This window comes from Columba livia, chromosome 1 (genome assembly GCF_036013475.1).
Source record: "Columba livia isolate bColLiv1 breed racing homer chromosome 1, bColLiv1.pat.W.v2, whole genome shotgun sequence".
Classification (NCBI taxonomy): Eukaryota; Metazoa; Chordata; class Aves; order Columbiformes; family Columbidae; genus Columba; species Columba livia.
Window position 1 is genome coordinate 135,447,307 of NC_088602.1, and position 23,553 is coordinate 135,470,859.

Genomic DNA, 23,553 nt, shown 5'->3' on the forward strand with positions numbered 1-23,553 from the left:
ATCACATTATCTCCTGAGAAAGATGAAGGAGCTTAGCGCTTGTTAGGAGTTGTTCCACTCTTCTTTGCCTTACGAAATGGCAATGTGGGCTTGGATAGCAGACACCAAAAGGCAGCCCTAGGGCAGGATTTGGCATCATAACTGTCACTTCAGTTTTCCAGGATCTCTGGTGCTAATCAAAGCCATTTAATTTCCCTGACTGTGCTCCACTGTCAAACAAACCTGAAGTCTCCAGTACTTTTTGTTAGTAAGCTCATATTTGCTGATAGTCTTGTTAGTCATTCTCTGCAGTTTGAGTTCAGTATGTTCCAGAATTAAATAAATTAAATAGAGTAGCTCCTCACATAACTTACCACAAAGTAGCACAGTTGGATCAGAAAGCAATTTCAGTGACCTTTGCTGTTTGTCATCTGACAGGATAAAAGTCTAAACCTACCCAGAAGAGCTGGACGTGGATGAAAAGATACAGATTAAGCATGTCAGATTTTCCATTAGGAAAATGGGAGTTTCGCTGCCAGAAAGGCAGATGAGCAGAATAGTCAGTGCATCTTTGCTCCTACCCACGTCATCACTGTTACCAGTTGTTTTGGGGAGGTTGCTTGCCATGTTTACAAGCTGCGCAGAGGGAAATAAAGCATCAGTGGGAAAAGGAAAAAAAAAAAAAAAGAAAAAAGGAAGATTTTTGGCAGAACAGGGGTTACAGGTGCCTCACAGCAGGGCCTTGAGACTTTGAAACAGTAGAGCTTGCCATGACAAAACAGATGATAAAGCTGCTGAATGAGGCCCAACTAGTTTATTCAAGTGAGGGTATTTAACACACTGTAGAATATGAAACAACAAAATAGTTTCCATCTGACTGCAGGTCATACCTAAAGTACTGCAAGGTGCCATGAATTTAGTACATTTAGACCAACAGAGATTTCACCCTCCCTCCCCAGTTGTACTTCTGCTTTTAGGCACCCTGTCATCCTTGCACTGTTTTATAAACATAACAGGCAGTAGGTGGGGGAGAGAGAAACAAGTGACAGTGGAGGTAGCACCACTCATTTTTGTAATTCGGAAATGGCGTACAGCTCTCCCTCATTGCAGTTTTCCAAGTTGCTTAGGCAATGTGTGACCAGCTGAGAAAACAGCTGAGCTGAGTAGTTGAAAAGTATTGATCTACTGATCAATCTACAGTCAGCGTTACTCAAAACTTCAGCGATGTCTGCTGTTGAAGATCCTGCGGCTGGACAGGTGACTTCTGAATTCCGATTTTAAGCTCACAGGTGAGCCCTCTGCTCTTCTCTTGCTAGTGGCTTGTGAAGAAGAAGCTATGGGCCATGGCAGCACTTGCCTGTGAGAGGACTGGAGGGCAGCAGCAGCCACAGTCTGCAGCTGTAAAAGCAGATATGCTCTGGGAAGTAAATCCCGTCCCTAGCACCCTGGCATTGAAGTCTCTTTGAGGGGGCAGGCTCTGATCCAAAGTCTAGTCCAATATAACAGCTTGTTGAACAAATTCTGCCCCATTATACATGTAGTGCTATCTGGTTATGAAGAGTCCTGGCAGCCTGTACAGGTCCTTAGGGAAGAGTTTTTATCCCAAACTTTGGCAAAGGCAGATGGGCAATAGTTTGGGACTGGAGGGAGAGAAGAGTTTAATGCTTCATCCTCTTGTGTACAAGTGTGTAATGTGTTGTAATATAACAACTTTGTTCTCGGCAGGCATGAAGCCAGATTTAAACAACGTATGCTGGAGCTAACTGACACAAACAACATTGCCTACTTATTTCTATCGGCTGCCAACAGATGGCTGGAGGTCAGGACGGTACGTTCAGTTTAGTCCTAGCCATGGTTTTGAAACCTTGGAAGCAAACAGAGACTTTGTCTGATGCAGAGAAGATAATAACGAGAATTAATCTTACAATGAGATTATACACACTGTTCCTTAAAATAGATCTATGTTAAACCCATGGAGTTTTTTCAGCTTTCTTGGCCAGGAGTAAGAAAATACAAGTCTCTCTCATATTTTGCTGTTGTGATGTCTAGCGTCTGAGGAGAGCACAAGAACAAACATTTACATAACTTGAAAGAAAGCTTTCTCTACTACTGTGCAGCATCTGCAGACCTCCAGCAGCAGGAACTAGTTTTAAAGAAGAGCAGGGTTTTTAAGTATTGTGAACTGTGCCATCATTCTACCGGGGCTGTTTTAGGCACCATTGAGCTTCCAGGTCCTGAGGTATCTCTCCAGCAACAGATTTTATCCCACAGGTGTAATTCAGAGCCCTCATTTGCAATGCCCTTACTGCAGCTGTGAGCCCATACTGTGCCATTTGCAGTACTGTGCAATATCAAGAAAGATGGCAGAACTAGTGTCCAACTGAAAAACAAATGACAGCGTGGCACAACACAGGCAATGCCAGTGAGACAGGCTCCTGGCTTTTATGGGGGCTCTTCAGGGACAGCATATGAGAAGGTTTCCTGATTTGCAAGGCAAGAAGAGGCAAGCAAAATCACTGTGATTTTCTTATTCATCTGAGACTAAGAAAGCAGTGAATAAACAGAGCAGTGACCTGATTCTGCTTTACACAAATAATAGTAGACATGATTAATCCTCACTCCAGAGGCTGTATTCTTACCTTCATTTCCTGGTATGCTGGCAGAGCAACAAGGTTGTGCTCCATTTCTTATGATGGCACAGCTTTCCTTCGTGCATGGAGCTTTCAGTTTCTTACAGCATCCAAGATCAAGCTGACCTTGCTTCCAAATCAAAGACAGATAAATAACATAGCAATAACCAATCCTGGAATAAACTGTGGCAGTGCCTGCTAATGCCTCACAGTCTTAGACTTGCTTACATCCAGAATTAATTTGATCCAAGAATACATATCGTTTCATCATAGCATTAGAAATATTGTGGTTGTGCCAAGGAATAGTTTATTTAGCTCTGCCTAAAGGCACGGTGGTACTTATATCACTCAAAACTTTGTAGGGTTTAATAGCAGCTGTGAAGTCCTGTTCCAACTGCTGGTGGAGACTTGAAACCATTGTTCATTTACTCCTCAGCAGATGTAATGTTTGAATCTGTCATCTGCTCATCAACACTTTTTACAGACAGGTGAACTAGGCAGCCTTTATTTCACATCTCAGAGAGAAAGATTCCAGGCAGGATTTTATCAGACAGAAGGAAAAAAATTGATGGAAAATGCTAACCCTGTAATCCAAAGTAAATATGATTCAGGGAGCAGTGGGAGAGTGGGAATACCAACAGTCTCATTAATCAGGCACCTTGACAACTACATGAGATCACACGTGGCATTCACTTCACAACTGTGGTACACATCAAGAAGACGGGTTCAAGCTCCTGCAGAGCTTGTGAGAAGTCAGATTGTTCTAATGCATTAGCCTATGCAGAAATTTCTATAAAGCAAGTCATCACCACACCACAGAGCTGAGATCTTTCAGGTATCTACCATGGAGTCACTCCAAAACTCAGTGCTGTGACAGTCTTGGTAAGTCTTGGTAGATAATTTGCAGCACCCCAACTACACAGATGTACTGCTTTCAGAGTCCACACAGCCAGTACCCACATAGTATTTCACTGCAGGCTGTGAGTGTACAGCAGGCTTGGGGATGCCTTCACCATGCACAGTGTCCCTTTGCACCATGTAGACACTTCATGTCAGTCTGCCCACTTGTGTCCATAAAACACAAGCATTACCTGTATAAATTCTACCAAAAGTCTTCATGGATTTTGTGAAGTCACTTGTCCTTTTTGAGAAGGCAAACCCATGTTTGAGAAGACCTGATGGAGAGTGGAGATAGTACAATTGATCTGTTATAGTGGTAGGAATCAGGAGTGTCAGTATTATGCCATTTTTATGGGGTTTTTTTTAATGTGCTCATTAGATTTTTTTGATATTTGCTCTTTTTGGAGTGGCCACAACAAGATACCCAAGCCCAACTGGATTTGCAGAATACACTGGCCTGTTTCACTTGTGTTCATCAAGTTCCATGAGAGTGTTTCAGGTTGGGCATCAAAACCCCTGACCTTTTCCAGGAAAAAAAAAAAAAAAAAAAAAGTGCTCTGTATCTGAAGAAATTGTCTTATTGCAGCATTTTAATGTTGTCTAGAATCTTTCTTCTCCTCTCTCTCGTTCCAGGATTACCTTGGTGCTTGTATAGTTCTGACTGCAGCTGTCACTTCCATCACAGAAGGACCTACCTCAGGGTTTGTGGGGCTAGGTCTCCTGTACGCTCTGACGGTATGTACCAAGGCAAAGCATAAGAACTTTCAGACCAATACATTAATTTTATGGTATTTCTTTAGATGCTTATACACAGTAATTTTCCAGCTTTCTTAATCTTGAAAAAAACAGTCCTGCAAATAGTGGATTCAAGCCAAAGTTGAGAGAGTTCAGGGCAACTTGGACTTGCTTCAGGTTTTATGAGCCAATTAAAAAAACACAACCATTCCCAGGCCCTGCGTGCTCCCAAACAGAACAGGAAAATTAAAAATGCATAAGAGGACCTGCTGTGCACTCTGTTTTGCACAATGCGGTGTTGGTTCCACGTGTACATGGAAAAAACAGCCAAAAAATACTATTCCACAGACTGTCATAGCCTGGGTAATGTTTAACCAGAGACCAAATAAAATAATTGCTGAAGAACCAGAAATGCCAGTCCTACCTTTGGAAGAAAACTACTCAAATGCCCAATATTGTTCATGAAATTCTGAATGGATCTGGGAATTGGGACCTTTCAGGCTGGTAGGCACGGTTCTTCATGACAGGTAGCAGAAAGAAAGCAGTGCATCGTGAGCATAGAGTACAAAGCACCATAGTGAGGAGAAATATCACTGAATTAACCATGAGAGAGGGGACAAAAGTAGGATAAGGATAATGGCAGGAAGAATTTTTGAAATAATGGTTGGCATGGCAAAGAACTGGCTGCTTTATGGAACTGGTATGAGGGAGAGGTACGGGTACAAATGTAACACTGAGGTTTGGTTTTGCACATAAATGCTGGCAAGCCTATGGTTGCAACAGAAAGTTCTCAGCAGCTGCCTTAGGGTGGCCTTAAATCCCCTTTGTGCCAGTGTTGCAGCACTGCGAGAATCTGCCAGCAACTGAGAATCAATCCCAGTGCTTCAGCTTCACTCTGAAAACATTCCTGGTTATCCTGCTCCATTAGCAGAGATCTGGAAGATGTCTACATCATCTTTGGCTACTTTGTATTTAATCTATTTGTAGGCAGATAATTAGAGCAAATTAGCCATTTGCTGAAGTCTGGCATAGCAGAGGAAGAAATGCTTTAGTCACCAAGCGATTACCTGTCTCTGTGGTGCCCCGCAATAACGCTGATGAAGCTTTGAATGCAGTTGTATCATCAGCTGTGTCCCTTGACAGGTTTTTGTATAATTTCTCTTTGGAGCTAAGAAAGGCCTGTTGTTTGGACCTGGATAAGAGCAAACTCTTTGTACCAGCCTTATGTTTACAGTAGACATCCATAAGCTTATTCTCTCCCCTTGTATAAACACTGCCAACTCTCTTGCACAACTGCGATGAAGGTTGAAATAATGGGATGCCAGGCTCTGTTGTCAAACCTGCCAGCTCTATGATTGCAGCCTGCTTCTCTGCAAGCAGCAGTTCTGCCGAGTGTTTAGCTTACATGCAAACGTACCCATTTCTGTAACTTCCTGACTGAACAACTGCACACTGAATGAGCGGGTTTCTGAACAACAAAGACAACAATACCCCCTAGAATAACTCTGTCTTAAGGATAAAGCAAGCAATTAAATCCTCTAAATTGACAAGAAATGTTATCGCTGAATCTCAGTGAAAATTATTTATGGTAGACCTATTGCATCAGTGTTAGGTTAGTGGAAAAGAAGCAGGGCTTCTTTTATTCATAATAATAGTGTGATTTGTTCATAATAAACTTATTTGGCAGATGCAGCAGTCTCCCACAATGACAAAACCTTTCTCTGAATATGTTTGTATATAGAATGTTTTTACTGTGTAAGTTGAGTTTCCAAACCTTTATTCAGGCATGTAAAGTATTTCAGTTTTCAAAGGTGCTTGGCAACAAACTGTTTCTAATAAAATCAGTTGTTTGGGTTTTTTTTATATGAACACTTTTTTTATATGAACACTTAAATACAGACTTAGGAACATTTAGGAAATCAATTTATGGTTTTCAGCCTTTAAATAGTCAGTCTTGACTAGAGATCACTTTCTCTAAGCTACTGGGTATCATTAGACAGCAAATTATCAACTATGACCTACTACAAGTAATACCTTTACTATTCATCAAATCCTTTTGATTACAAATGGGAATAAAAACCAATAAGTAAATACTGTTGAGCTTATATTACATTTTTATCATATATTTTTATGCTAAAACCCCTCAAATTTTCCACAGAGAGAAATGAATTATCTAAATATGCACAGAAGAAAACAGAAGTGAAATGCCCATCAAATCTCTTCAATATATTTGCAAATAGCAAACTTTCTTAATCTTTAGTTGTAGTCTTTGAAATATTAGAAAATGCAGTATTTCCAAACAGCACTTCCAGTTTTGATCGCTTCTGTGTTTAAAGACGATGACTTTCAGTTCTGATTACTAGATGCCAAGAACAAGAGATTCCCTTAGTCAGTCACATCTTCAAACTCTAGCTACAGCTTTTCCATATTTCTCCTTCAAAAACCACGGATGAGAATACTGAGCACTAAATTATGATGTCAGAGTAATTTCTGTTAGAGTACAACCGGCTTATTACATTTTTGATGCTGCTGCACTTAGTCTTGAGCTGTTGTAACAACAATAAAGACCCACTGTGCAGAGTCAGGCCAAAGACTTTTCCAAACTTATCCAACCTTTACTCGCAAACAGGTAGATGAACAGACAGAAGGCTGAACCCTCTCCTTGTTTTCATTTTGTCATGTAGATAACCAACTACTTGAACTGGGTGGTGAGGAATCTGGCTGATCTGGAGGTGCAGATGGGTGCAGTGAAAAAAGTACACAGCTTCCTGAACATGGAGTCCGAGAACTATGATGGCTACTTGGGTATTGCACTCTAATCTTTTTGGGTTTTAATGCGGTAATGTGAAATCACTATAGACTTGGTCATGCAAAATGTATAAAACCCTTTCACCCAAACCTGTTCTCATTGACATGGAGGAACTCCCACTAATCTGAATGACAAGGACAGACAGAAGTAGCTATGAGATATGTAGCCTGTGCCACTCTATATAAAAAAAAAAACCTACAAAATGCCAGGGAGACAGCATAGCCCTGTAATACCATCAGAAAGTACAAGGGTATAGTTACAGGTGGGATGACTGAAACATCCAAGTATCTATTCAGAAAACAAAAATATGGATAAAATTAGAAAAGCACTATCAGACACATGCTTTGCAACAACTGGGGTCTACAGGACAGGACCACATTGGCAATCAGACCTCAGCAACTCTTCTCTAATCTGCATGTTGTTGTTCATAATCACTATATTTCAAATCAGCTTTGATTGGTATTTTTTCCTTGAAGTTCAAAGCCAAAATGCTCACAGGTCAGCAAGTTTCCATGGAAAGCCAAGCTCCTTAGTCTAGAGAAAAAACCTGGCTGTGTATTTGCAGATCAGGATGATATATGAGCTGTGATAATGTCAACAGCTCATGTTGTATGGCAGTAACAACATCCTTCCTTGCACTGCCCTTCCTGTGCCAGTTACTGACCAAAGAACATGTTAACGCTGCACTGACACTGCATTCTTCTCTGCTTGTTTGGCTTCTCCCTGTTTCATTGCCAAGAGCGACTTTAGCATCTGCCCTCCCTCCTTACGTGCCAAGATCTGGAAGTGAAGTGCTGGCATTCCCACCAGGCAGTTCCAAGCTCCCTTTTAGCATGGAAGTGGGACTCCGTTTCTCAAGTGGCCTAAGGAAGGTGCCCAGGCAGGAAAGAGCAGGGAAAGGGGAATGTCATAAAGGGTGACCCTCTGACAGTATTTGTTTTGGTTTGATTTTCTGTAACTATTTCAGATCCCTCTCAAGTCCCTAAAGACTGGCCCCAGGAGGGGGAAATCAAGATTGAAAATTTGTGCGTTCGATATGAAAACAACCTGAAGCCTGTTCTTAAGCACGTTAAGGCGTATATCAAACCAGGGCAAAAGGTATCGTGTCAAGCAGTTGCCTATTGTTCTCATTCTGCAGTAGATCCTTCCTTATTGTGTTTCCTAAGGTGGCAGAAGAGTAAGGTGTGTGACAGCTATATACACTGATGGTCCTCTCTGAGGTCCCTGGGAGTGGTTCAAATAATGACACTGATGTCATTTCATTCTTGGATGGGATCAGTTTTACTTCTGAGAGTCCTACTTCTTTCCAAGCCCATCTCCCTCACATTGAGTGAGCCTATGTGGCCAGATGAGATTAGATGAACACCAGACTGCAACTGAGTAAAAATGCAAGAATGTCTCACAATTTCAGCATATAGTGTCACTGTAGTCCAGGTGAAAATGCTGAAGTTTTAAAAATGTTCCTGGGACAAGACCTTACAATGCTGAGAGGCAGAAAGGAGGAGTGTGTTTACCATGCTCTTTCGTTTTTTTCCCTGGTGTCTGCCACTGGCCATTGGGAAGGACCTTTCCACTCACCAGCAGGACAATCCAGTCCAGCTTTCCCCAAAGGACTGCAAGTCTGATTTTCAGCTTCCCTTTGTAAGTAACAACATCTTGCTGTCTTTTGCAGGTTGGGATCTGTGGTCGTACTGGCAGTGGCAAGTCATCCCTGTCTTTGGCGTTCTTCAGAATGGTGGACATATTTGATGGTTAGTTTTCACTGCAGTATGTTGTCACTCCTGATCTGCTCCCCCCTTATTTCTTGAGAAGAAGCAAGGAGACTTTTTGATAGTTTATATCCTGGCTCTTTGGCTCAGAAGGTACATGATTAAAATGGGGGTTGTTATGCCTGATCCTTCAAAGTACAAAATGTCCAATTGTGAGTAGCTCTTGCTTCTTTCAGGAAATGTTACACACAGTTTTGTTTGTTTGTTTGTTTGTGGGTTTTTGTTTGGTTTTGGGGGGGGGTTTCTTTGGATGCTCTGACAAAACTATATGCCATTTTTTGAGACAGGAGAAAAGAACATGCAACTCTCTGGAGCCTCTAAATTTCTCCCTAAAGAGTAACTGAATTAATTTATGATAGCTGTCAAAATATTAGGAGAATATAAACTAGAACTCAACAAGTCCATTCCCTTGATATTTATTTTTTATTTCATTGTGGTTTCCCACAACTACAGCCGAAATTGACTAAAAGTTTTGGAAATATTTTGCTACGTTTTCACTCCTGCAGCACTTCACTCTGGCAGCTAATGGGCATGAATTGGTATGCAGCAATATGCACCCTTGCATTTATAATACATATGTGTACTGTTAGAGGAATATGGAAACCTACTGGAAAGTCATCTTTTTGTTTCAAAGATTTCCATGTTTCCAATTTAGCGGAACATTTGCTAGGGAAACCCCATTAGGATGTGAGAAGACGAGTAAATATGTTGCAGCTAATACTTGCTTTTTTTGTGGTTCTGTGCCTATATGTATCTATGGTAATACGTTTCTAATTCATGACCAGGATTCCTGGATATATGAATAGTGCAAACAAATAATAATTATTTTCATGGCCGGCTCTAAGTTTCCTTCTACTTTAATCTTCTTTCTGTATCTTTTTGTTGTCTGTTGCTTCTGTCTCACTGATTTTTTCCCAATGGGAATGCCTAAGCCTTTTCTAATTGAGCTCTAATTGAGCTTTTCTAATTGTGCTCCTTTGTGCACATCCCAATCTCTCTCTGCTAGACCAAATATTGGCCTCTATACTGGTCCACTTTTGGGTGGGGTTGTGCCTCTAATATAAGTTACATAATGAGATTTCAGCTGACTTTACTAGAGCCAAGATTTCATTCATGTTGTCCACCTTGGTCCCTTATGTCTCTGTTATTTCTTTACATTTGTATGTGTTCTATTTGCTTATTTTTTTGTACTTTAGTGTTTCCTTTTTCTTACTCTCTATTCAAACTACCTCTTATTTCTCTTCTGTCTTTCTTGGCCATCCCTCATTAGTTTCCTGGTTTCCCAACTCCTTTCTAATTTACTTTTTTCCTTGAGTCTCTTCATCTGCTCTTTTCTTTTCCTTGAGCACCCTGACTTCTACCAAAAATGCATTCCCCTATTCCCAAGGCATGCCATATTAATTGTATTCTCATTAGTCCCCCTCATCTTCTGCTAACCCTCTCTCATGTCCTCATTTGTGACGAAAAGGAATTGCTTAAGTTTATGCAGTCACTGATGTCTCATGCTGAAGTCTTACAACCAGATTCAGACTTTCTGAAAGTCTGAAAACAATTGGACTCTGCATGCTACAGATGAAGTCTTGGTTCCTCTGACAACCTAATAAAAGCAAAAAACTATTGGTAATCCAGCTAGGTGGGTATTGTGTCATTCACTGGAACAGGGCCACACAGAGTAACCTACAAAATGCAGTATCATGACAATTGGGAATGACAGAGGAGGCATTTGTGCACAGCTTTGGATATCCATGTATTTGCCAGTTCATGGTTAGGTCCTCACTGTTGGGAGAGAGAACTGGTGAACTTAATGTTAGCTACTTCCCAAGGAGGAGCACAGCTGCCCAATGAAGTAATGCACAGGGAAACTGCAGAAATGAGCCTATTAAAAATACCCCCTACCATATCCTCATTCAGTTTGCCCTGGCCCATCTCTTCCTCATAATCTGGAGGAAGTTTCTGTGTCCAGGGTAAGTCAGTGGGATCAGTAGTTCCCAGCTTTTGTTTGAGGATTCAACGGATGAGATTCCTGCTGCCCTTCTCACCCTATTCTGCTTACAGGGCAGCAAACCAGTTTCTCTTGTATGTTTGTCCCACCTCCCTTGCCTGAATATCAGCAGTTGCAACACTCAGCACATCATAAATCACATTTTCAGATGAGATCCATATGCTCATTGACCTGAAGTAGTGACTAGAAAAGGAAAAATCCTCTTACTTTACCAAGTATCCCAGCTGTTGCAGCAGCTTCTTGTCAGGGAATGAACTACTAGGTTAAGGAGTGATTAATGTGACTGCTTCCAGTAATCGTCTGCTAGCAGAACAGTATGTGGCTAATTCACAACCAAATACTCCAAGGAAAATGAGCTGTAGGATCCAGCATGAATGGTATTAAAATGCCTTGGAGAAGGACATCCTTTTTGTTTTTCTGATCTACCTCTTGTTAAAAAGTTAATGCCACCCCATTTCTTCTAGAGTGTGAAGGATTGTTTTGGCTTCTTATGTATAGATTGCAGATATATACCTATTTTATGCAGAAGAAATTGTGCAGAATCTCAAAATAAATATCTTCTGCAACTGTTCAAGTCAAGGGGAACAGAGAAAGGCACAGGATGTGGCTAATACCATACATTGCTCTTGGTTTTGCTCTGTTTGGCTGTAAAGCTCAGGTTGCCCCATAATAAACTAGCCTTCTGCTCCTGTCATCAGTCACATAGCATGGAAGCCACACATTTCCTTTATGGGAAGGTTTGGAGGGGAAAAAAAAAGAAAGAGAGCAAAGAAACAGCATCACGAATAGGCTGGGTTCTCTCTGGCTTGCGTGACTACATGCATTCACCTTCCCTATGTTTAAATAACACTGCCAAGAGGTCACAGAGGCATGCTGCCTCATCAGCTGGAGTCCAGCCCAAACCAGCTGTTGTCCCTTTCTGTCTGCTACCTGCATGTCACATGCTTTGTGCAGTTCCTTCACATGTCTTCTGCATGTTATTTTAAACAGGGAGGATAGTGATTGATGGAATAGACATCAGCAAATTGCCTCTTCATACTCTCCGTTCCCGACTCTCCATAATTCTCCAGGATCCAATACTGTTCAGTGGCTCCATCCGGTAGGTGTATGCCATCAGGGGGTGACAAGCAGCATTGCATGACATGTTTGTGATGGGTGCTATGGAACTGGAAGGGATGTAAGAGGGAAAGAACCTTCCTAGATCGGTCCAATCTGTCTATATGGCCTATCCAGTGGAAGTCAAGTGACATACACAATGCCAAAATGTTCGTTTGCAGAAGACCCAAATGGACAGTAATTGCAGTAGGAAGACTCCTCTTATGGTTTTCTTTGCAGCTTTAATTTGGATCCAGAATGCAAGTGCACCGATGATAGACTCTGGGAAGCTTTGGAGATTGCTCAGTTGAAGAACATGGTCAAGTCATTGCCAGGAGGCCTTGGTATGTCTGAATCAACTCTGTGGGAACATAGGCCAATAATGAAATTATGCATGCGTAAGCATGCACACATATAAACAGATACATGGGATCCCACACTCTGAACCATCATGCAGGTGTTGACAGGCACCTAATGAATATTCTGTCTCTATCCTAGAGAGATTATTCTTACTAAAAACCTGAAGAGTTGTCTGGTTTTCCACTCATTGCAGAAAAATCCTGCAGCACTTCAGCATTGTAGCGGGGTGACTATCAGCAGAGAAATAAAACAGAGCAGCTTTACCTCCACTCATTCAGCAGAATCTAGCTCTTCTAGCAGAGCTGTAGCTCTTGTCTAGAACATGGACAGGGCATTTTCCATATCATTTCAGATCTGGTTGATGAAGGAAACTCACACATTTCCTTTCATATTTAGTGGATTTCATATTACCACAATATTATCCTGCAGCCTACCAGATTTGCTAACTATTTTGTGCCAACTACTTGCTTAATGATATATTGCTCCTTTCCCAAGAATCTGTGCTCACTTTTCTTGGTATCACTCCATTACAGTGTTCAGTCAAAATTATGCTTATAGACTTTTTCACAGATTTTTCTTGACCCTGGAACAGTGCACAAGCAGAGATTTCGCAATGCCCACTCAAAATCACTGGGTGGTGACTGTGCGACCATACAGCATTTCAGTGGTGTGACATTCAAACTAGCTGATTTTATTACAGATGCAATGGTAACAGAAGGAGGAGAAAACTTCAGCGTAGGTCAAAGGCAGCTGTTCTGTCTGGCCCGAGCCTTTGTCCGCAAGAGTAGCATTCTCATCATGGATGAAGCCACAGCATCTATTGACATGGCCACAGTGAGTATAGCGATTAGCACCATTGATGCGTGGATCTACTAGGAGAGGAGGCATCATCTTCCCTAAATGTCAGCCATGGGATCTCTTTAGCAGAAAAAACTGACAGCTTTTTTGCCTTTCTCTTGTGTTTGGTTTCAGCTGTTGCTATTGATGTGTTTTGGGGACTGATGCCTAAGGTGAGGGGAAAAAAGACAAAATGAAATGTTTCAGAAAATCCCCTATTTGGCATTTCATTACTGAGAATCTGGTGCACAGATCAGAGATAGTATGGAACACGGTCCTCTCTCTTGTGTGCTTGAAGACACATGAATTAAAATGTAAAAGAATGAAGTAACTGAAGTAAGCCTTTTCCTTCCACAGGAAAACATTTTGCAGAAGGTTGTGATGACTGCCTTTGCAGACCGCACAGTTGTAACAATAGCAGTAAGTAGTGATGCCAGCAAATGCTCTCTCTCCTCATTCCTGAGGCAGTTAATCTTGCCTCTCGCTAGTTAAACATCGCTATATGAAACTGAAAACATCAAAAACCAAAACTAAAACATGAGGTCAGAATATTCTCAGATACTAGAACAAGTCAAGACACTATTATATCAATGTGAATTTTTGCAGTAGATGATATCTTGCAAGTGGACCAAACTTAAACACGTCAATTTTAAGAAGGAATTTACAAGGAACTTCAGCACTTACATTGTCTCCAAGAAAATCTGAAGTCATTCTCACTAGATGATTGAAACCGAACCCATGGGTTAAGCCATTATTGAAAGTTGCATCAAAATCTGTATTTGAATTTTGCCTCTTAAGTCTAGGTGTGGATAGTGTCTGCAATCATGGCACAAATGTATAAAAGAGGATGATATTTCTAAATCTTTTGGGTGTGGTTTCTCAAGTTGGGTTATCTTTTCTCTCTTTCAGAATAAAAAGTTTGGTTTATGATAAAGGTTTTAAAAATAGGAACCTACAGGAATTGCTCAAAAATTCAACTAAATGTTTGATATTTTTTCCTGTTTTCCTACCATTTCTAGTGACACAGAATGTGCCCAAAAGTTCCATATATCTGTGCAGGTATGCACATCTATGTGCATACCCATACATACATAGTCATGCACACACATACGGTGGATACTGTTAAGAATAGTTCCACCTTGTGACAGCAGAGTTACTCAACAATCAGATGTTTTATCCACGAGATAAATACGTGTTTCAACAGCTGTTTCATTTGCTGTGTCTGGAAGCCAGTCCTGCAGTATAGAGATTAGAGTTATGCCTCCTGGACTCTGGTTTCAAGTCTATCAGTGACTCAGTTGTGTCAGGCAAACTGCTTAACCTAACTCGTTTACAAATGGCTCTGAGGTTCTTGGATGCGTAAATACTGAAGATTCTAGCAGTAAGCATATTCTCTTTCAGTTACATGCTGTTCAAATTTTCAGTGTTTTCCTTCTGACTGGAATCTCACTTTTCTTTTGCTTTGCCTTCCCAAAGTTGGTGTCTCAAGCAAAATGGCACATGCTAATATTTAGCTTTTCTCGCAGAGTTGGCTTCATTTCCTTCCTGTCTTCATTCATGGCTGATCCTTCTTTCACCCACCTGTTTTTCTTTTCTTTTTTTTCCAGCATCGGGTATCTCACATCTTGGACGCCAATATTGTCCTAGTCCTTTCTGAGGGCTCTCTAGTTGAATGTGACACTGCCTCAAACTTACTCCTCAAAGAGGACGGCCTGTTCACCACTTTGGTGAAGACTCACAAGTAGACTCTCTCAGTCCACACTGTTCATGAGACTTCTGGCTCTTTGGTAGTTATTTTCATTTCTTTAGTTTCCTTTCTCTCTGTTTCCTTTCTACTACACAACTTCTGAGATGACAGTGCAAGAAGGTGTTTTGTGTGCTTCCTGGGTTTGCTCAATTTCATGACTATTTATGCTAATCGTATTTAACTAAAGCTTAGACCAGCAGCTAACACTGAAACTATCATGTTAGAGGAATCCACCCCATAAAGTAATGCCTGACCTTCAGCCTATATAGTGAAATACCACACTTTTAGAGTTCATCCTATCTATAGCTGACTGGCTGTACTCATACAGCATTGAAATCGGACTCAGCCTCGTTTCATTCCTGTTGCCTGTGGGGCTAAGCTATTCCGTGTAGCACACACAATTTTAATCTCAGAGGGAGCTAATTGATTTACAGGAGGAGACAGCCCAGATGCATTCAGAATACACACTCAGGGTAGAAGGACCAAGGAGCGGAGCAGGACACTAAGCCACCTGACAGCCAACGTGTACCCAGGATGTTTCTCTCCCATGCTTCCTGTCGAGGGTTTAGATTGTGGGGTGACAATAAAACCATGGCAGATGTATTGTTAACCCGCTCTCCCCAACTTCCCCTTTCAGCCCCTCCCTCTCCCCGCTTCCCACTAAGGACAGGTGATCAGGAGGGAAAGAAGGACAGAGAGAAGAGAGTTGGAAAAATTAACAATGTTTTACTAATGCTACTAATAAGAATAGAGAAAATAATACAAAATATACAAAACCAATCTTGAAAGTCTCAGCAACTGCAGAGCCGGCACCCAAAGTCCTAGACTGAACTCTGCAGCCAACCGGAGCTGGATTCAGTCTCTCACTAGGCCTCAGTTCGCAGGGACGACTAGCAAGGTCCTCTCCTAATGTCGGCCATAAGGAAAAAGGGACGAGATCCTCATGATCTCCACTTTTATATGAAGTATTCATGCGAATGGGATGTTATACCCTGTTGGTCAGTTTCTTGGTCACCTGTTTCTCCTTGCCCCTCTCGTGAGAGGTACATCAATTCGTTATCTATAACTTCACATTCCATTGCTAGGTTTACCAAAACATGTATCTGGTTCTCCAGGAAAATGCAGCTAATAAGAAGGCTTTAGCTGACAGACAAATTCACTAAAAGAGAAACTTGTTTTTAACAAAACCAGGACACTTCCTAAAGAGGAAGATACATTTCAGTGGTGCCGTAGGTTTTATTCAAACAGCTGTGCTGCCCATAATGGCAATTAGCGGACTGAAAGTGAAGTACATGCTGAAGTACTTTCAGGCTTAATGCCAGGAGCTGTAAAGTAATTGGAGATCTCTTCAGATTAAAGATCTAGTACAAGGAACTACTCCAAATACCACTGTAAACAAGGATAGCCTTTCACCATATTGGTATGCCTTGGATTAGTCCCATTAATGAACTGCAGTGAAAATTATCGTAATGAAAACTTCTGTGTGCTTTTCTTTATGGCAGCATCGGGTTCACACCATCCTAACTGCAGACCTGGTCATCGTCATGAAGCGAGGGAACATCTTAGAATATGATACGCCTGAGAATCTGCTTTCTCAAGAAGATGGCATCTTTGCTTCTTTTGTCCGGGCTGACATGTGAAGAATCACATGATGCATTTTAATAGCTTATTTTTAAACAAATGAAATGCAAATATTTTCTATTCAATGTAACATCACTTCTATCTTTTTATAAGAGCTTCTTTCTTCACACGTCCATCTTCCAAAATAATAAAGACTATTGCAATACAAGTATGCCTCAAAGCAATAAAAATGTCACTTCATTCAAAAGCTATTAAACTTCACACACACCCGCATGCACACAGAGGCAGCAGAAGTTTTTATTTCCTGGGAATTTGGCATTTTCCTTAGACTTTTAGTGACTTTATTTTCTTTTATAGAGAGCAAAAGAATGCACTGCTCTTATAAACTGCATATGCTGTACTGGACCCAGCAGTCAAACCGTGCAGTTTGTCAAGGAAATGAGAGATCCCCAGAAGTATTGTGTCCCCAGAGGAGGGCAAGGAAAAAAGTCCAATCCTGTAACACTTGGGGCAATTCGCTGCATTCCAAAGGCACAAACTTTGCTCTTCAAGTTATAGTGGAGGAGCAGTGAATGAGGGAAAAGAATTTCATCAGATATAAGGAAATTCTTCCTGTCCTTCACTTCAGTTCGAACACGATAGTTGTCCCAGTACTATTTTTCAGTGCAATGATGTCTTATACCTACAGTCAGTTCCTGCATCCATATGTGTTCTGCCGACTTTCTTCAAAGATGCAAATCGTCCTATAATTATGCATACTTTGATAAGCGTATAGAGGAATTTTGTACCTCATCTGAAGTCTTTGTATTAAAAATAATCTGAATTTATAAACTTGATATTAGCCAATCTTTTAAACATGTCCACTAAAATATACTACTTAAAACGGCATGTACTTAGCCAGCCACTAATTGTCTTGTATGTCTTTAGTCCTTCACATAATTTTTTTTACCCTGGGACAATCTTTTGTTTCCTTTACACATTTCTAGAGTACCTCTAAATCAGATTTAGTCCAAGAAGGCATTATTTTCATATTGTTTCTCTATCTTCAAGAATTTAGGTGAATTTAGATACATATTTACATCCTAGAGCTTTGAAAAGATTACCTGCGCTTGACTAACGGATATGACTAGATTCTGAACCGTGACAACTGCACAATGGGCAGTAAACCTCCAGAAAGAGTTTAATGGGCATATTTTCAAAGGCAGAGCTAGAGACATCAGATTCACTAGTAGTATTCAATGTGATTATTATGCATTTGTTGTTCTAAGGTTTTGGAAGAACATGATGTGCACTTAAGCCTATTTCTAGCATAATGAAAAGAACATAAGTGACAGTACTTGGCAAAAAAAAAGCCATGAATTTGGGGGAAGTTGTAGGACAGTGGTTTATCTTTTCTTTTTCTTTATTTTTTTTTTTTCCACTTCAATGATTGGAAATAAAAGCTTTGTGACACAACTAAACAAAAAACTCAGTCTTTAACATTTTATGAAGGGAAGTACTTCTGTGATTTCCCTGTCTACTGCTGTGAAAAGTTTTTGCTCTTGTCTGGATTAATTCCTTGTGTTGAACTTTGTCATACAAAGAAAATTAAAAAATAAAGCAGATGTTTACAGCGAAAGCACATGTTGTCACACAGATATCGGAGCTAAAAGGCCAAAGTCACTCTTGATTTCATTTCCTTGTCTTTAGTGAAATTGAATTTATTGTTTTTAGACTCAGTCAGTATGAAGTATGAATAATAACTTTCTTTATCTGCATATCTTTTATGATGATGCAATCCTGATTTATGTTAAGTGGTGCCAACTAGTTTGGCAAGATCCTGGTTTCTCACTACAATAAATGGCTTCTGTAGGCCTGGGATTGTGTCAGGTATCTCATAATACTTAAGAGAGGCCAATAATTAGGACCTCCTTCCTCTTCTATTTGTCCCTTACAGAAGTAAGAAGCATCTTCTTTGCTCCACCATCCTTCCAGAGCTGTAGAACCTAGCACTGCTGTTGAAACAAGTAGAAAAGAAAATACCTCAGGGGCTGAGAAAACAACTGAGAAAAAATGTTTCATTCATTTCTGTGTTGGTGTGCAGAAATATTTGCCCTAGTATTACGTCAAAATTGCTTAGTCAAAGTGCTTGATGATTGTTATAGCATATCCCACAGCTGTCTAGCAGGTTTAGAAGCATAATTTGAGTCCTGAAACAATCCTGTTCAACATACACAAATCCCAAGAGAGACAGCATACATAAACCAACTGCTGCAGATGTACCAGATCTCCCCACATCACAGACACTCTGCATATGATGGTATGTACCCACCCAGGGCTTAAGCTGAGTTTTGCTTTTTTGTGTTTTCCTCTAATGGAGGAGGCTATTCCCAACAATCACACAGCTGTTTTGTTACTAAGAAAGGTGAGAAGTCTTTGAAACAAATTTACCTTAATTTAATATAAATATGTCCCCTTTGGGAGCAGTCTCTTTAGGCTGTGGCTGAAACATGGTAAAGGAAATATCAGTCTGGAGATTTTGCTTCTTCAACTCTTGTTCCACTGCCTCTTCTGCCAGTCGGTCCATATTCTCTTGCCACAGCCTCTTTGCTTTTTTTTTTCTTCACCATGCCCTTGTATCATTCCCTCTTTGAGGCTCCTGCTCGTATCCCTGAACACTCCTTATTCTCCATGAGGCCTCCCACTCTTTCCTGATTTAGCCCCATACCCTCTGCTCCATTTCCTCTCTGACACAGCTCTGCACTCACTCTCTTTTGCCCGTGGCTTTCTCTATCTTTCTGTCGTAACATCCTTTCTCTTTGTGGGACACTTAGACTAATGTCAACATGTTTTGGGGTTGCCTTTTTTTTTTCCCCCAAGCATTAAACTAAGCAAGCTTTCTTTTTTGTGATATTATGCTCTAGAACTATTAGGTTCTTCCTTTTACAAAGGAGCTTTGAATGCTAACACTGACCTTGCATACATTTCTTTTAACTCTGGAGAGTGGAAAATAATCTCTATGAGAGATCCTAAATTATGTTTCTCATCTCATCTGCATTTCTTTTGCTGTGAATTGTTTCTGTGACAGAAGAAGCAAAATAGGAGTAACATCCCTTGTTGCCAATCATAGAAACCTAGAATCACAGAATGGTTTGGGTTGGAAAGGACCTTAAAGATCATCCAGTTCCAAACCCCCTGCCATGGTCAGGGACACCTTCCACTAGACCAGGTTGTTCAAAGTCCCATCCAACCTGGCCTTGAACACTTCCAGGGATGGGGCATCCACAGCTTCTCTGGGCAGCCTGTTCCAGTGTCTCACCACTCCCACAGCAAAGAATTTCTTGCTATAATGATATCTAATGTAAATCTACCCCCTTTGGTCTAAAACTGTTACCCCTCGCAGTGTCACTCCACTCCCTGATGAAGAGTCCCTCCCCATCTTTCCTGTAGGCCCCCTTTAAGTTACTGAAACTGCTTGTGGAGCCACAACAGTGCTTCTCAACCTTTGACTTGCAACCAGTGGGTTATCTTTGCCACCCCTTGAGCTAGACCTAATGGCTGGTATGGATGAAACTGCTCCCTTGATGTATGTGGCCTTTCATTAAACTCCTAACAGCTAGCTGCTCATTACTGCTTCTTCTAAACTAGAAATATCCCATACAACCTTTGTGTTTATTACTAAGCCGAAACTTAATTGTGCTGGGAAACACACTGTAGGGGTTTTAAGTACATCTTGAAGCAGGTCCACAAGCCTCTGCCATAAGTGACACTGTTGACAGGTAGCAAGGGGAAGTTTTTCCTGCTCAAGATCAAGTGCTTAATGCAGATCTCTCCATCTATTCACTTTGCTAGGGACCTGCATCAGTACAGTGGATCCTGGGATTCATATAAGGTGAATTATTTTGATGGTGTTTTCCAATCATAGATTGAAAGATGATGAGAATCTCCTCAAGAATAACTTTGCCTGAACCACTTGTGTTCTGCTTCAGGGATTTTGGGAACATGAGAATTAATTTGGACTTGACATTTCAAACAATACACTTAGCAAATGAGAAAGTCGCCTTTTTTTTTTTAGGAAATAAATCAAGTCAGTGGCTGTGAGGCCTCCTAATTCTGAGCTGAGTTTGTTGCTGATTTTTTTAACTTCAGTCTTGTTTTAGATTAATATTGCACATTATTTCAAAAATTCTCATAACTAACTCTTCACAGTCCCATTTCTTTGTTAAGAAGACCTCTTAAAACCACCAGGATATGTTTTCTATTTGATATATGGTACGTTGCCTATATGTGTGTTTGCTTATATACAAAAACCTACATGTGGTATTTTATTCTAAAGAAGTGTATGCTCTAAGCAACTCAAAGTTCATTTCCTTTCTGTTCAGAAGAAAGCTTTCTAAGAACAAAAGTATACTTTTTTGAATACCAGGCAAAGATCCACATCACATCACTCAATGGGATGATGTGCCTGCTGAAGGTGCCTGTTTCTCACCCATATCTGCAGAAGGACTCCAGGCAATGAGCTTGAACTAGATGTCTGCCTTTTTGATCGCTAACTTCATAACCTCAGGGAGCCTTGGAGAGGTAGAGATAGACAATCGGTAGGATTTTTAGTCACGTATAAACCAAAGAGGGTGTACTAACCCACTGACAATTCTGGCACGCCAGGAAACTTCCCTATAGAAGTTTGGGATGGCTCTGACAAGCCAGGAGCATAAGCAAGGCAAAGTCTGCAGGGAGAAACCATTGCTTTGTTAGGCAAACTGATAGGCAAAAGAAGTATCTCAAGTGTTTGCAAGCTCCAGTTTCATTGCACACCTGAAAAAGCACTTTATTTGCAAGAGCATGCCTGCTTTTCCCAACTGTATCATTCAGCTGAAAGAATATATTATCAAAAGCTTCTCATGCACTCAGATGAGCCCCTTTTAGATTAGTGTAAACTAGCAGAACACCTCTGCTCTAAATTAATGCACCTTCACTGAATTCAATTAATACCAATATGAATATGGCCCAAAGGATTTGGCATCTCATAACATGTAAAACCTCTGTCAGCAAAAAGCAGTTGTATTGAATTATGTTTCCTTAATACACATGAGATCAATTTTGTAGTGTGGTAAAGTAGGTCTCTTTAAACTGCTTATACAATAAGTTGTTTGATATAATTAATTGTGTTCTTTTTGCTTCCTAAAGCAATGGACTCTCATGCTTTGTTGTGCAAAGACACCAATACATTCACATACCATTCTGCTAACATGCCATGAGAAGCTGAAGGAAAGACCACACATACATTTTACATATTTCATCACAAATGGAGATATAATGTATTTGAGGCAAAGAGCTACCTTTATTAGAAAGATGTGGACAAGGGCCATGTTTTCGTTATGTTTCCTTTATCTAGTGGCAAAAGTTGGAGTGTGTTTCCCTTGCAAGCACTATGGCCTAGAGTCCCCACTGTGATACTGCCAATCAAAATATGTTCTAAAATATCTAGTGAAATCACACTGCTACTTGTTAAAATATCTCTGGAGTAATGACTCTTCCACAAAATGTGTTTAAAAGCAAAAACTAATTCAGCTCACTCACTATTTTATGTCCTCAAGTAGTATCTTTCGAAAGATGAATTTAGAACCAAAATATGTTATGTAAATTCTCTGATATTAATTTGATGACAGCATGTAAAGAGCCCTTTAGTTCCTTTGGAAATAAATCCTTTCAAAGGCAAAACCAAGAGAGTACTAAAAAAAGTCTGAAAACAAAACTGTAAATCAAATTCCTCACTGCCATGCAAACATCCAAATCATTTCCACATTAGTTTTTTACTGCTCTGGTTTTTCTCCACCAGAACTGACCTCCGTGTGGAATTATGGGGAAAGATTAACAGTTTTTTAATTATTAAAAAAAATGTTTATAAGAAAGAAGTTCTCGGACCCTTACAAATTAGCAATGTGCTGATGCTGTTTTGGCAGGGCAGGGTAGAATATTGGCTTGTACGAAGCCGTGGAGTTCAGAGAAGTCTCCAAACGTAATTCTTCAAGAGAAGAGAGATTTTTAGAAAAGTCTTTATCTATTTACTACATAATTATTATTAATTATTCACTGTTGATAGCATCTGTCTGCTGCTAGACACTGCCCATGCAAACATAACAGACATTCCTGGCAGGAGCTGTTTATTTCTCTAATATAATAAGCCCCATTCTGAAGATAATATAAACAAGAAGTCATTAAAAATAGAGCTATTAATAACAATTAGCTTCTGTTTGCTGTATTGACATTTATCACGTCCAAGATGCATTTTTTCATTTTCATTGAACATAGATATTTTCTTCCTATGAACTACTATATAATAATGCAGCATTCAGCTCACATTACCATGCTGCACATTTCACTGCCCAATGCATTCATTCCTATGTATTTATATTAGTCACTTTTTTAATATAAATACATCACATGGTTATAGATCCTTTTGATGAAAAGTGTAAATAAGTCATGAACAGTGCTAGCACTGCCCATAAGAATGTCTCATTTCTTAACTGTCCCTTTAATTTACTTCAGGGTTTTCTGGCTGTACCAGCTTACATCCATAAATATCACTTAAACATCCAGTAAAATATTTAACCATGTAACTAAGGAACTAATGCAGCTTAGTGTAAATGACACGGTCCAGAACCACCACCCTTCAGTATCACAGTTACAGATGCCCCAAAGCAGTATATTCTTTGAAAAGCAGAAAGTTACAGATTCATGTTCAATGATTATATGTGTTTTTATCATACTAGCTAGATTAGGCCCTTACTCTTTCAGCAATACCAGCTATGACCTTTAGAGCTCTCTGTCAAAGGCAGGAACCTGAGGTTCTAAGAGGCTCTGTGTACTGCAGATTTTCATGGCTGAATCATCTGGGTTTGGGGCCACCTACTTCTCCAGGTCCCACCACAGCATCCAAGAGCAGAGAGATCAGAGTCGCCAGTTATTCTGTGATATGATCTTAAAATAAGAGATGGCATCTATCTTCCACCAATGGCATAATCTTAATTTAACCCTCACTCTGCAGCCAGCGGAGGTAGCTGATATATCAATCACTTGTAGGCAAGGGGACCCAGAAACACAAAGATGGAAATTCATAAAAATTCCAT

The 23,553-nt window shown here is 40.3% G+C and overlaps 1 protein-coding gene across 16 annotated transcripts in view; it reads left to right on the top strand.

Annotated features, from left to right (window-relative positions):
* ABCC9 (ATP binding cassette subfamily C member 9) overlaps positions 1–18,062 on the top strand; it is a 77,344-nt gene extending 59,282 nt beyond the window's left edge. For 8 of the 16 annotated variants that reach the window (XM_065031944.1, XM_065032043.1, XM_065031953.1 and 5 more), the window contains 10 exons: positions 1,705–1,807; positions 4,143–4,244; positions 6,929–7,049; positions 8,021–8,151; positions 8,726–8,804; positions 11,815–11,923; positions 12,160–12,263; positions 12,980–13,113; positions 13,474–13,536; positions 16,366–16,652. In XM_065031944.1, coding sequence (XP_064888016.1) covers positions 1,705–1,807; positions 4,143–4,244; positions 6,929–7,049; positions 8,021–8,151; positions 8,726–8,804; positions 11,815–11,923; positions 12,160–12,263; positions 12,980–13,113; positions 13,474–13,536; positions 16,366–16,503 — 1,084 coding nt within the window. In that variant the 3' untranslated portion in view covers positions 16,504–16,652. Of the gene's footprint in view, positions 1–1,704; positions 1,808–4,142; positions 4,245–6,928; positions 7,050–8,020; positions 8,152–8,725; positions 8,805–11,814; positions 11,924–12,159; positions 12,264–12,979; positions 13,114–13,473; positions 13,537–14,723; positions 14,904–16,365 lie in introns of all 16 variants that reach the window. The other 8 variants (XM_065032014.1, XM_065031989.1, XM_065032007.1 and 5 more) reach the window with 2 other exon arrangements.
* Positions 18,063–23,553: the final 5,491 nt, after the last annotated feature.